This window comes from Cyprinus carpio, chromosome B5 (genome assembly GCF_018340385.1).
Source record: "Cyprinus carpio isolate SPL01 chromosome B5, ASM1834038v1, whole genome shotgun sequence".
NCBI lineage: Eukaryota > Metazoa > Chordata > Actinopteri > Cypriniformes > Cyprinidae > Cyprinus > Cyprinus carpio.
Window position 1 is genome coordinate 34,177,651 of NC_056601.1, and position 14,530 is coordinate 34,192,180.

The 14,530-nt window shown below is 32.1% G+C and overlaps 1 protein-coding gene across 12 annotated transcripts in view; it reads left to right on the top strand.

Annotated features, from left to right (window-relative positions):
• The window catches only part of LOC109084798 (peripheral-type benzodiazepine receptor-associated protein 1), a 108,242-nt gene that overhangs the window by 43,803 nt on the left and 49,909 nt on the right, over positions 1 to 14,530 (top strand). For all 12 annotated transcript variants that reach the window (XM_042723270.1, XM_042723267.1, XM_042723274.1 and 9 more), the window contains 2 exons: positions 12,516 to 12,623; positions 13,671 to 13,799. In XM_042723270.1, the coding sequence (XP_042579204.1) occupies positions 12,516 to 12,623; positions 13,671 to 13,799 (237 nt within the window). The remainder of the gene's footprint in view (positions 1 to 12,515; positions 12,624 to 13,670; positions 13,800 to 14,530) is intronic.

The following is a 14,530-nucleotide window of genomic DNA, read 5'->3' on the forward strand; positions in this document are numbered from 1 at the left end:
TGACCTGCGAGAGGCAGATTTGGTCACGTGCATCTTCACAGTAATTTAAGAAGGGAAGTGCACTGTTATTTTCCCAGAAGTATGGATACACTCATACAAATAAAGCTTCTTTATAGGCCTCAATAGAAGTAACATAAAACAAAACCCAACAAAACCAACAGATCCGAACATAACAATTTAAAAAAAGTTAAAAACTACACTACTTTACACAGAAATTAAAACAAAAAATGATAAAAGTTTCTTTGGTAGAAGAATCATACCAACTTGTGGAAAATGTGCATCTGATGTACCCTTTAACATCCACATAAACATCCAAATAAACAACAAAATTACAAAACAAATCTATAAAAGTAACTTTGGTAACTTGAATAAAAAAATAAAAAAACCCAGTTTATTATTTTAAATATTTTATTCAAGTTAACATTTATTTTAATGAAAAATATAAGTTTATTTTTCTGGTTTTAGTTTTCGTTAACTATAATAACTAGCGCTGTCAAACAATTAATCTCATCCAAAATAAAAGTTTTGTTAACATAATATGTGTGTGTACTGTGTATATCTATTATGTATATATAAATACACACACACATATATATAGTTATATTTGTATATATTTCAGAATAAAATGGTTTATAAAATAAAAAAATTAATTAATAATAAAAAAAATAATAATAAAAAAAAAAAAATGTAAATACATAATACCAAAAAAAAAAATATAAGTAAGTATGTGTATTTATATATGCATAATAAATATACATAGAACACACACCCACATGTTATGCAAATAGAAACTTTTATTTTGTATGTGATTAATCATTTGACAGCACTAATCTAGTCATTGTCAGTATTTCGTTATGTGACAATGTGAATTTTTCCTCATATTTTTGTTTTCTGGAGACAAAAATTGACTAGTATATACTTCTGATATTCTATGAATGTGTAAAGATTCACAACAGATGTTTCTTTCATGGATTCTTTGTATCGCTTTGATTTACTGTTTTTAAGAAGTTACAAATTAGCAGGTGCACGTTTGTCTCTCTCTATTTATCTCTGCCTTCCTGTTTTCACTCCATTCCTTCAGCTTTCGAATGTGTTTGTGTGTGTGTGTGTGTGTGTGTGTGTGTGTGTGTGTGTGTGTGTGTGTGTGTGTGTGTGTGTGTCAGGATGTTTTTATGCTGCTCTGAAAATGATTAGACATGTCGTCTTGTCTGTCTATCTGTCTCTCACTCTCACCCAAACTGAATATGTTTAAAAATCCCACTCCAGTTCTTGACGGTGTATCTAGTCGAGTGTTTCTGACATGCTGACATGTCACAGTTTGACTGTCACATCAAAACCGATGTCCTGACATATTCTGGACTTATTATTCGCTTCTCACTGCTGGAGTTAACGGCACTGTAGAGTCACTTTTGAGAGTTTTTGAGTGATAATTCACCTGAAAATGAAAATCCTGCCATTATTTACTCACGATCATCTTATTCCAACCCTTTATTTCAGTACTTATTCAGTACTATCTAAGATTGTATAGCTTCTGTAGAGAACACCACTAATAACACCATATTATTCCCAAAAAACACCATATTATTTCAAAAAAATTAAAATAGTTTATTATTATTATTATTATTATTATTATTATTATTATTATTATTATTATTATTATTATTATTATTATTGGTCCTCGTTTTAGTTTTTCTGGACTTTATTTTAATTTTAATGATCAAAAAACATTTCTAATTAAAATCATAAAACTTATACAGTTTAACAACAGTTTATTAAAAGTGTAACAAAAATTAAGTTTTTAGGGCCCTTGTCTTGGGTTTAAATTTTAATACAATAAAAATAAAAAAAAATTTAATAATAAAAAACCTGTCTAAAGCTTTAACAACTTAATTATGATTTAATACAAATTGATTATCAAAAATGGTATTAATAAAATAAATACACAAAACATCAACAATAAATCTTTTAATATGCAGTAAATTAATAAACAATGCCTTTTATTTTTTGGCAAACATATTGCTGCACAAAAAAACGTTTGACATTATAATTATTACTATTATTATTATTACTACTACTTTGAAAAGTACATTCTATGGTACAATAGTGTGTTTCTGTAACAATTTCTTCAAGTTAAACCAAACTTTTTTAACTGAGTTGTATTGAAGTTTCTGTGTGTAAGTGATACAATGATAGATTTTCTCACATGAAATCATAGGGCTCTAGCAAGTTTAGTAGAAATTACATGCTGCAGTTTCTATACAATAAATGCAGACAGTGATGAGGACTTTCATTTCTGTTTACATTAATGCATTTAGCAGATTTTTTATCTGAAGTGACTTGCGATAGAGGAGCGTAAGCAATTTGTCACAGAATTGACTCTTCAAGCTCCAAAAAGGATGCAAAAGCAACAGAAAAATATGCAATTCATGCCTCTGCGGTAGATTTAATTTGCTGTATTTGTTTAATGGAAGAAATGACATTAAGATGAGTAAACGATGACAGAATTCAGTCAAACTATTCCTTTAACTCTTTTAAGAGTTTACAGACTTAAAACATTTGTTCACTACCTAATTTCGAAGTATTTATGAACTGTTCTCCAGTTCTAAATTTATTCAATGCATTATAAATTCATTGCATTTCTCCATCTTTTTCCTTTCAAGGTCAGTTAGTCACCCACAATATGGCACAATTATGAGCTCAGATTTACCCCGGCAGACCTTTGTTAGATGGGCTTTTTTTCTCTGCTGAATTCGGTCTGATTAATTGACTTCCCGTGGAGTTCTTGGCTGAAACAGCCCAATTTGTTAAAGGCGAGTCTTTGTGCTGGTAACCCAGGGGCCGACACACTTCATGAAAGAGCACTGAAACATTTGTGTGTAGACGATTGTGTCGTCACTGATCTGAGAACAGCTCCACCTGTGTCTCTCCTCGCACGCAGGGGTCGCCACCTGCGCTTCATTCGTTATGTGTTTGTTAATGTTATTTCCCCGGAGTGACAATCTCGGTGGCCTTTAGCAGAAACGGCTGATGGAACAGTGGCGTTGCCATGGAAACCGCCTCCAGACTCGTCGCCGGGTCAGCGTGTGTTTGAAAGCGGCACGCAGCCTTCAGTTATCTCTGTTTGTATCTGTGTTGATTAGAGAGGAAGAGAGAGAGGCATGATGGGAACTCCAGCAGACAGTCTTTTCTCCGCCTGACTCTTCCCACACCTGCGCTGTGTCTGTCAAATGCAGACGGACAGTGGTCCTCAGGAGCAGCGATTAAAGGAATATTTCACCCAAACATGGGAATATGTTTTTGAACAACAACTGTTTCATGTTTTAGAATCATTACATTTAAATAAGTGAAGTTGAATGAGTATTTCTGAAAAAATTGAAATTTCTGAGAAAAACTTGCAATTCCAGACTTTTTTCATAATTGCAAGTTATTAATTGAGAGACGTAAACTTGCATGATGTGAACTCGTAATTTCTTTTTTTTTTTTTTTGTTAATTGCGAGCTTAGTTCATAATAAAAAAAATTTTATTAAGTAATTTGCAAGATTTAAACTTCTGTTTAAAAAGTCAGAATTGTGAGGTGTAAACATTCAATTATAAAAGCTCTCAATTTCTGTTTTTTTTTTTTTTTTTTTTTCTTACAATTGCAGGATTATATCTTATAATTGTGAGTGATTAACTGCAAGATGTAAGCTCATAATTCTTCTAAACTTGCAGGGCGTAAAACTCACAATTTCTGACTCCTTTCCTTATAATTGCAAGTTATTAATTGCGAGTTGTAAACTCAGAATTCTGATTTTAAGAAGTCCTAGATGTAAACCGGCAATTTCGATTTATAAATTGCAATTTCTGACTTTTTTTTTCTCTGAATTGTGAATTTATACCTCACAATTGCAAATTAATAGTTGTGAGCTATAAGGTCAGAATTCTGAGAAAAAAAAGTCAGAATTGCAAGAAGTGAACTCGCAATTTCAGAATTTTTTTTTCATAATTGTGAGTTTATATCTAGCAATTGTGAGTTATTAAGTGCAAGAAATAAACTCGGAATTCTGAGAAAAAAAAGTATGAACAGCACACTGAAAAATGTCTGAATTGTGAGATAAAAAGTTGTAATTACTTTTTAGCATTTTTATTCCATGTCGGAAATAACCTTATATAAGTTCATTAGGTTGTGATAGAAATGCCAATGCAAGATAAATAGAAATGTATATTAAAAAAATTTAAAAAACAACAATAAAAAAAAAGAAAAAAAAATAAAAAAAATAAAAAAAAAAAATATTATCATGAGCTGATATTAAAATTGTAATATAATAAATGCAATAATTATATTAATTTCAACAACCCTATTTTAATTCAAACCATTAAACATCACAGGGGATGTTAAGTAAACTATTTAATTTAAGAGAATAGAACCCAGCAGCATATGGTGTGTGTCGTAGTTAAATGCTAGTTAAGACATTAACAAAATATTCTCATAATTAATTGCTCCAACAGGTCGTCAAGAGATATAACTAACTAATAAACTCCTGTGTGTCAAGAGTGTGTGTGTGTGTGTGTGTGTGTGTGTGAAAGAGAACGAGAGATGAATAAGGAAAGATATATTGCATCTGTGTAAAATTAATGACACGCAGCTAATGAGTGTTTTCCTTCTCATTTGTGTCTCGTATAAACTGAAAATCTGTCTAATGGAATGATACACATTATAAATCATAAATCATTGTGTTTTAAGGGAATTTACAACCAAATAGTAAAGATATGGTTATATTGAAAAATATTCACAAATATTCAAATAAATTTTTAAAAAAAAAAAAAAACAAAAATATTACAACTAAAACTAAAATAAACATTACAAAGCATCTTTTATAACCATTAGCCAAAAATTTTTTTTTTTTTTTTTTCATTTTATTATAGGACTATTAAGTGCATTTGCCTGATGCATAGACATTTTATTTATTCCCTTTTTTGTAACTCTCATTTCTCTTTCTTTCTGAATGTGATTCTCATTAGATTAACATGACTATAATATAGCATTTTAGAATGAGTTATCAAAATAATGTCAAAATGCAGCTGGCTGATACACATTATAAATCATAAATCACATTCAGTCTGATATTATAGATATGATAAAAATAAGAGATTATACTTTACATAACGAGAAGGAAGCCTCTTTTCTAACCATTAAAAGTTTTTGCATTTTTGCGACTATTAAACACATTTCCCTAAAGCATAGATGTTTTATTTATTTTAATTTGTATTTTATTTATTTATTTGTTTTTGGTTATTCTCGTTCTTTCTTAATGTTATTCACATTAGATTATCATTACTGTAATACAGTATTTTAGAATGAATTGTCATGGAAATGACGTCAAAATGCAAAACCTTTCACTGTACTAAAATAAGCCTTAAATTTTATTAATCTCAAAATGCAATTCCCTCATTTTTCTAGTTTTAAGGTGCAATATGTTGAGAATTCACCCAGGGAATGGACTTGGGCGAGTGTTTTCTCTTGCTTGGAGCAGAAAGCCCATCTGTGCGCAGGGGACCCCTGTCGACTCCATTATGCTGCTAATGGAGGTTTGTGTTTTAATGGAGATGAGCTTTGCTCCAAGACCTTTTGCATCATGCAACTATTACTGTAGAGCAGCGCGACCCATCTATAATCAGGACAAAAGAATGGTCCTGCCGTAACGAGCAGGCATCAATCATATCCCAACAGCCCCGGCGGGACGCACGAGCGCTCGGATAAGAGTCACACGTAAGTGCACCGACCAATCACAGCGGATTCAGACAGGATCGCTCTTAAACATTACTTAAAGTGTATTTAAGATAATGACAAACCTGTATGACTACAGAACGACTCTCATGAATATTATAATTCAGCAGTGGTGGCTTTTATTGGAGTCTTGTATTGTTTCAAATTTATATATTGTTATTTTTTGTCAATAAACCAAAAGATGAAAGATTTTCGGTGATTAACAATTTATTTTTGGGTCTGTTCCTCAATTCCTCTATCCTTCACCTTTCATATGCCTTAAGAAGAAATTCAGTGAACTTTAAAGAAACTTTTCTTTTTTTTTTTTGAAAATGTAAAAATTCAATAACTACAGCCATATGCATACAAGTACAGTAGAAACCGTAATATTGTGCAACATTTCTATAATTTGAAATAACTGTTTTTATTTGGATATATTTTAAAATGTAATTTATTCATGTGATACAATTTATCAAAATATTGTTTTTTAGCAGCAAAAAAATAAAAAAAAATAATACTGCACAATTGTTCAAAATACAATTGAAATTACGATTTATTATCAAATCACAAAGGCTGCGATTTCATGAGAAAATTTTAATTTAAAAAAAGTTAATTTAATTTAAATAAAATTAATTAATTAATTAATTAATATATTTTTTTAATTAATAAAAATAAACAGATAAATACCAGAACCACCTTGATCTATGTAAGGAAAAAATACAAAGAAAAAACAAATAAAATAATTAAAATAGTTAAAGTAAATTATTGTTGTTGTTGTTGTTGTTAATAATAATAATAATAATATTAATAATAATAATATTTCTGATTTGTGCAACCCTGCACAGTTAATCAGAATAAAACCTAAATTGTGATGAGGCTTAGTGCAAATTAAAACAAATGCTGTCACTTTATTTTTCATCTAACAACAAAAATAAACAATTACACAATAAAAAACAGAAACAAAAACACAATTGCCTCGAACCAAACACTGAGGAGATAAAAAACCCCTCTAATAAAATAATGAAATAATAATAATAATATTAATAATAATAATATTTCTGATTTGTGCAACCCTGCACAGTTAATCAGAATAAAACCTAAATTGTGATGAAACATAATAAATGCAACCCTGCACAGTTAATCAGAATAAAACCTAAATTGTGATGAGGCTTAGTGCAATTTTTAAATCACAAAGGCTGTCACCAAAAAAATTAATAAATATGTAATTGTAAAATGTAAAAGGTACCTCGAACTAGACTGAGGAGATAAAAATAAAAATATTAAATAAATGTAAAAGATAATTATAAAATACTGTTGGAACCTAACCCTAACCAATAACAACAACTATTATTATTATTATTAGCCATATTGCTGTACCATCATATAATCACAACATTTTGGCCAAATTGAGCAGCCCTTTTTACAAACCTGAATTTCAATTTGTAAATTGCACTAAATTGTAGTTTTTATGAGAAAAAAAAAAATCGATGTTTTTCCACAAACATGCAGACCTAATAGATAGTAACCAAAAGTGCTGTTACTGTAACTAAAAGTATGAATTCAGATGTAAGAGTAACAATTAAGCCCCCCATCTGGTGTAGTAAACAGGTCATTCTTTCAAAGCAATTAAAATAATGATCCCAAATGCTGGACGCTGAACTACCTGTCCGCCTGGCATCTGGACGTCCTGGCAGCAGGCGAGTCTCATTAGACGCAGAGTCTCTGACGTTTGGCAGGAGATTTGAGCAGGACCTGAGCTGTAGTCTGGTTTCGGTTCGGTCATTAGAGGAGAAAGAGAGAGCGGCAGATGCTCTTACTGAGTTCTCTCTCAGATGAACAACGTTTATTCCTGGATGAAGAACTGCATTGCAGTCTTATGCATGTTAATATGTATGAATTCACAGAGCTGTGAGTGGACTGTTGCTAAATGACTTGCATAGGCCTGCATTGTGGATGAAGATGGCATCTTTTCTCAGGTTGTTTGTGGAGTCTGTCTCTTTGGCTCTAAATATGATCATGCATATTGACTCTAGAGTGATTGCATCCCAGTTCCACTCAGCAGACGTCTGGATTGGCATCTGTACAGTCAGAATGAGCAGCTTGTTTGTATTCAGTCGACACCAACAAAAGCAGTGTGTTGTGATTCAACTACATCAGATTAACTGTGGAGCTGTGTGTTTATTGCAAAGGCATCAACATAGAGTGAAGCTGATTGTAATTGGAGCACTGTAATTTTGATGCTCTGTGACGTGCATTTTGCTTTCAGTGATGATAAAATAAGACAAACTCGAATTATCCATTAACTGTGTGAAGTGGTTCTGCCTGGTGTTTGTGTGCTTAATATTTACACAATTTAAATTATTTTTTTTCTGTATATATTATATTATTCAGCCTACTATTATTAAAATGTTATTATACTCTACCGTTCAAAGGTTTGGGGTCGGTTTAATTATTGTTTTTTAAAGTAATCTCTTCTGCTCACCAAGGTTGCATTTATTTTATCAAGAATATAGAAAAAAATTATAAAATATTATTACAATTTAAGATAGCTGTTTTCTTTGTGAATAAATTGTAAAATGTAATTTATTTCTGTGATCAAAGCTGAATTTTCATCATCATTACTCCAGTCTTCAGTGTCACATGATCTTCAGAAATCATTCTGATATGCTGATTTACTGCTCAAGAATCATGTCTGATTATTATAAATGTTCAAAAAGTTATGCTGCCGAATATTGTTGTGGAAACTGATACGTTTTTATTAAAAATAGAAAGTTTTTTTTTCTGACATAAATATCTTTACTGTCATTTCAGATCAAATGAATGTGTCCTTGCTGAATAAAATAATTAATTTCTTTAACAGAAAGCATTAAATTGCATTGGATTGCTAAAATCATGGATGCTGTGTACAAGAAGAATCTCACATTGAGGCTAAACATCGCTGTGTGGCTTTATATTCGGTGAAAACACCCTCCTCCCTGAAATGACTCCAGTTCCAGCTGGCATGACATTCACAAAACACACACGCTCTGCTGAAATCAAAGCTGTCACCCTTCAGATTCGCCAGCGGGCGGAAAGACAGACCAACAATAATAGAAAAAAACAGAATTTCTGACGTTCTGTTCAAAATTATAATATTTCTATTCCTATATCTTAAATAAATTATTTCTTATTCTTTTTCTTTAATCTTTTTTTTAATTTAATTTTTATAAAGCACAATAAAACAACAATGGTTGATTGTGCCATTGTGCTGAACAATTTAGTTTTAAAAGAATCAAAATACATAAAACGGTAAGACAAGACAAACAAATACCTTTTCTCTTCAGCCTAGATCTAGGGAACAATAAAAGTTTCTGATTCGGTGACCTTAGACATTTAGCTGAACTGTGTAAACTCAACAGATCAGAAAGGTATGAAGATGCCTGACCATTTAAAACCTTAAAAACAAAAAGTAAAATTTTAAACTCTATTTTAAAATGGACTGGCAGCCAATGCAAAGAGAGTAGGACAGGAGTAATATGTTTGTATTTGGGAGTGCCAGTCAAAAGTCTGGCAGCTGCATTTTGGACTGTTTGTAGGCGATTCATACATGATTAGTTAATACCAATATACACTGAATTGCAGTAGTCTAGTCGAGAAGAGATAAAACCATGTATAGCTCTCTCGAACTCAGCACAAGTTAAAAAACCAAGGCGTCTGAGCTGAAACAAACTTGATTTAACTACTGCATTTACTTGCTTATCAAAAGTCAAAGCGGAATCAAACACAACACCCATTTTTTTTTTTTTTTACAGAGGACTGGACATATGCAGCCAGATCACCCAGCACTTGCTGTATGTTGCCAGATACAGCTAAAGAACCGAACACAATTGCCTCAGTCTTACTCTCATTGAGATTCAAAAAATTGAGACATCCAGGCCTTAATATCAGACAGACAAGCAATTAAAGCACTCAATCTCTGGTTGTTATTTTGCTTAAAAGGCACATGAATTTGCGTGTCATCAGCATAACAATGAAACGATACTTTGTGCTTATTAAAAATGGAACCCGATGGGAGCATATACAAAGAAAATACAATTGGAGCTAGGATAGAACCTTGAGGAACTCCACAAGTCAACACTGATTTAGAAGATGAGCACCCATCCACACAAACTGAGATAGTCCTATTATTCAAGTAAGATTTGAACCATTCCAGGACAAAACCACTAACACCCACAAAGTGTTCAAGAAGGGGAATAAGAATACTGTGGTATACTAAGCAAAAGTACTACAGAGTTACCAGTATCAACTGATAGCAAGATATCATTTAATGTTTCCTAAAACCTGACTGAAAAGTTTCAAATACACTATTTGAATCTAAGTAACTTAGCAATTGATTAAAAACAACTTTCTCTAAAATTTTAGAAATAAAAGGTAGATTTGAAATGGGCCTTAAATTTGATAACACAGTCACATCCAAATTTTTTTGATTGGTTTGATTGTTGCACATTTGAAAATATTCAGGGACAGTCCCTTCAGTGATACTCATATTTATTATAGACAGGATACACGGTCCCAACAGCACCCAAAATCTTAATAAATAAGTGTGTTGGAATAATATCAGTTGAAGACGTAGTGGGTTTTAATTGCTTAGTAAGTTCTCGAAGAGAATCTGTGGAGATTGGTTCAAATTCACTAAAAGATGAACTACAGGCCAGAGGGACTGAGGGATCTGATAACGCTTATTTTATTTGTGAAGAATCTAAGAAAGCTTTCACAAGCTATAGCAGGTTCATCAAAGTGAAAATCAACAGATGGATTTATAACAGAATTTATAGTGGGAAAAAAGAATCCTGGGTCTATGGTAATTTCTTTATATAATGTCTGAAAAATATTTAGATTTAGCTGCTTTCACAGCTTTTTGATAGTTGATCAAAGAAGTACGTAGGATCTCAAGAGACACATGTAACTTGTCCTTTTTCCACTTCCGCTCTGCACGCCGATATACTTGTCTCAGTGCCCGCATAGTGTTATTTAGCCATGGTTCAGCCTTTAATTTTTGTTGTCTTTTCCGCAAAGGGGCCATAGAATCTAAAATGTCAGAGCAGGTAGAATTAAACCAAGTAAATTGTTGTTCAGCATTTGAATTATTAAAGAAAGGATCAAGAGATTATAGCTGATAAATGTGCAGATAAATCTTCAGTAACTGTAGGACTAAAGATACGAGACCAGAGTAAAGGCTTGTGTACTTTGGCAATTTTTTGGAAATTGCTTGACTGCAATTCCTCCCCGCTTTCCTCTCCGTTGGCGGCGTTTCATCCCAGGGAAATCCCATAGCGACCGGCACAAGCAGGCAGGAATAGACATTATAAAAGGTGGAGGTGGACAATTAAAATTAGATCCCCTCAAAGCAGTGCTTGATAAAACCTCAACTGAGCTTCTTATATTAAGGAGCGTTTGACGGTCATACACTAACAGTGCACTACAGTATGAGTCAGAAAGGAGCTTAAACATAGGACAAACCAAACAGATAGCAGACGGCCAGCCATGAACAACGGCGCCATCTTTCTCCTTAATCAACAATGATATGTAGTGTGTTTTTCAGTGGAGTGACTGAAGCTGTTAATTAGAGAGCTGCTGTAAACATAATTACTACAATTAAAGTGTTGTCCATTTGGTTTAATAATAATAAAAACCTGTATGCAGGCCTTGAGTGGTTTATTACTTTGTTTTTCTTTATTTTCTTTGCATCACAGGAAGTATACTGTGTGCACATTTCTGATATTTTGGTCAAATTTATGATGATTTCACATTAGTTCCTGATAGGGATGCACCGAATGTTCGGCAACCAAAATTGCAAAAAGACAGAATAAACTGAACGGAACAATGACGTGATCAAATAGCAACCAGCGTAAAGTGAGAGGGCCGCACTCTTTATAATGTCTGAGAAAGACGCAAAAATCATTACAAGTCCGACAGCGAGAGACTGTTTAGGACTGCATCGCATGTCTTTGGTGAGAAGAGTAAGGAGTGATTGTTGCTGGTTACTGTATGATGACTGAAATCATGAAGTGGCCTTAAACAACTAGTAAATAAACTGCAGAACAATGTTTTTTCTAATACACACACATATTGCATGTATTCTGACATGCAGCCAAAAAATATTATTTTACTAACTTATTAATTTTAAGCTAAATGCTTTGTTGATATAGTGTCTGCTAGAATGTTAAAAATGTTCAGTGTTAAATATTTTTAAATTCTTGTTTTGTAATAGATTTTTTTCTTTGAAAAGCAAGACAAAACTGTAAAAAGCACATTTTGGCTATTTAATTTATGCAATGGTGGAAAAAACAATTGGCAAAATACATGGAGAAAAAACTCGAAAAACTGTATTTGTTTTTCATTTTGTGTTTCATTTTCATTTTGTTCGGCTTCGGCCAAGAATTTCATTTCGGTGCATCCCTAGTTCCTAAATTATTTAAAAATCATATTTATTGGGTTCAAGCTGAAACTATTAACTAAAGACCAGCATCGTGGCTGTCGAATGCTTATTTACCACAATTAAAGTGTTTTCCACTTGGTTTAGTACCTAAAATCACTCTTTTAATACCTAAAACTAGTGCCTTGGGTGGTTTATGTTATTTTGCTGTATTTTCTGCTCTTTGCATCACAGGGTTTGTCTTCTGTATTTTTTTTCCTCAGCTGTGACTGATGTATTAAGCTGGATGTGTGTGTCAGTGTGTCTGTCTGTCCTCACTGAAACTGATCTTCTGCTGTGTTTGCTCTCCTCAGAATGGCAGGGACTATGGGTTCCTGGTGCGGCAGAACTCAGAGCTGCTGCGGGCGCTGGAGGAGATGGAGAAATCATGCAACACTCTCAGAGAGGAGAACAAGATACTGGTGAGGCTTCATCAGCACATAGGAGTGTTCAGACATCTCCACTCATGTGTGGAGATGTTTGAATTTGTATTTTAAGTGATTTTTTTTCCAGTATATTCATTGAAAATATAGAATGTGTATTTTAATACACATATAGTTTTTACTTTTTAACTGAAACTGTTTTTTTTTTTACTTAAAACAAATGAAATATTTAAAACATTTCACGTTTTATTTTGTTTAGTTCCACATAAGTACTTCAGTAACTAAAACTAAAAAATAGACATGGATAAAAAACTATAGACATAAAAAATTAAAAATTACAAAAACAACTAAATTAGTTAAAAATAAGTGAAAACAAAATATGAAAATTTAATATAGTTCAAAATAATAACAAACGTTTTAATAGTATATCAGTGATTAACTAACCTTATATGCCTTATAATGCAAATTATGATTAAAATTTTCCTTAACATTCTCTATTCTTAAACATTTTCTCTTTTACAAGCATTTATGCTCAAATCAATATTGCAAACACAAAATATAAAAAAATTACAATTTAAAATAATAGCTAAAACAATAATAGCATATCAGTGATACTTAAATAGCCCTTCCTTATAATGTTAATCATAATTTAGTTTTTTATTAACATTTTCTATTCATAAATGTGGTGTTTTACAATCTTTTTTTTTTTTGTGCAAATCAATGTTGCATGTGCTAGTATTTATTTATTTGGAAAATATGGTTATTTATGGGTTTTCATGGTGTTTGGGTTTATTTTGTGGAAATGATTGGTTGACTGCACATTTATCCCTTACATAGCACATTGAAATATTTTATCTCAAAAGACCAAGGAAAATTCTCTTAATATTAGCCCTTACATTTTTCATCATTTTTCATATTTAATCACATTTTAGCTTGCTTGTGGTTCTCAAACTGTCCTGGTGTATATCCAGTTTGAACACACTCTGAATCTGTAGTTTATATTTCACTACTTTGAACATATTTGATGTTGCTTTCAGTCTCTCTTTATTCTCCAGTACAAATTCTCTAATATCCATGTTTCGTCAGAGGAAGAGCAGTTCTCCAGAGACGGAGGAGAAAGTGAAGAGGTTGAGGAAGAAGAACACCGAACTCGCTGTCATCGCCAAACGTTTGGAGGAAAGAGCGCGGAAACTACAGGAAGCCAACCTGAAAGTGGTGCGTGCACAAGTACACAGCTTCATATGTGTCCCTGGATCATAAACCCAGTCATAAGTAGCACAGGTATATTTGTAGCAGTAGCCAACAATACATTGTATGGATCAAAATGATCCATTTTTCTTTTTTTGCCAAAAATCATTAGCAAATAAAGTAAAGATCATGTTCCATGAAGATATTTTGTACCATGAACATATATAAACCTAATTTTTTGATTAGTAACGTGCATTGCTAAGAACTTAATTTGGACAACTTATAGGCGATTTTCTCAATATTTTGATTTTTTTTTTCTTTTTGGACCCTCAGATTCCAGATTTTCAAATAGTTGTATCTCAAGCCAAATATTGTCCTCCTAACAAACCATACATCAATGGCGTCTCCCTTATACACTTTTTTTGTTGATGAGTAAAATATCAATATTAAAAAATTTGACCACAAAAAAATGTAACACCTACCACACACACACATGTTTTAGTGTCTGGAGTTGATGCACCACAGCATGAGTTTTAGCATCTTAAGAAAAACACTGTTTTTTTTTCATGCACAGGTACATTTTGAGGCTATTTTGCTTAGTTAAGTACAGTCAATCTTTTAGGTTTGACATTACATTGATTTTATACTTATAATGGTATACACTAAGGGTAAATGATTGCAAAATATGTTTTTAATGGAACACTTCATTAAGTTTATTACTGGATTTTTGAATTTGGTATTATCTGCCCTTTTGTCTT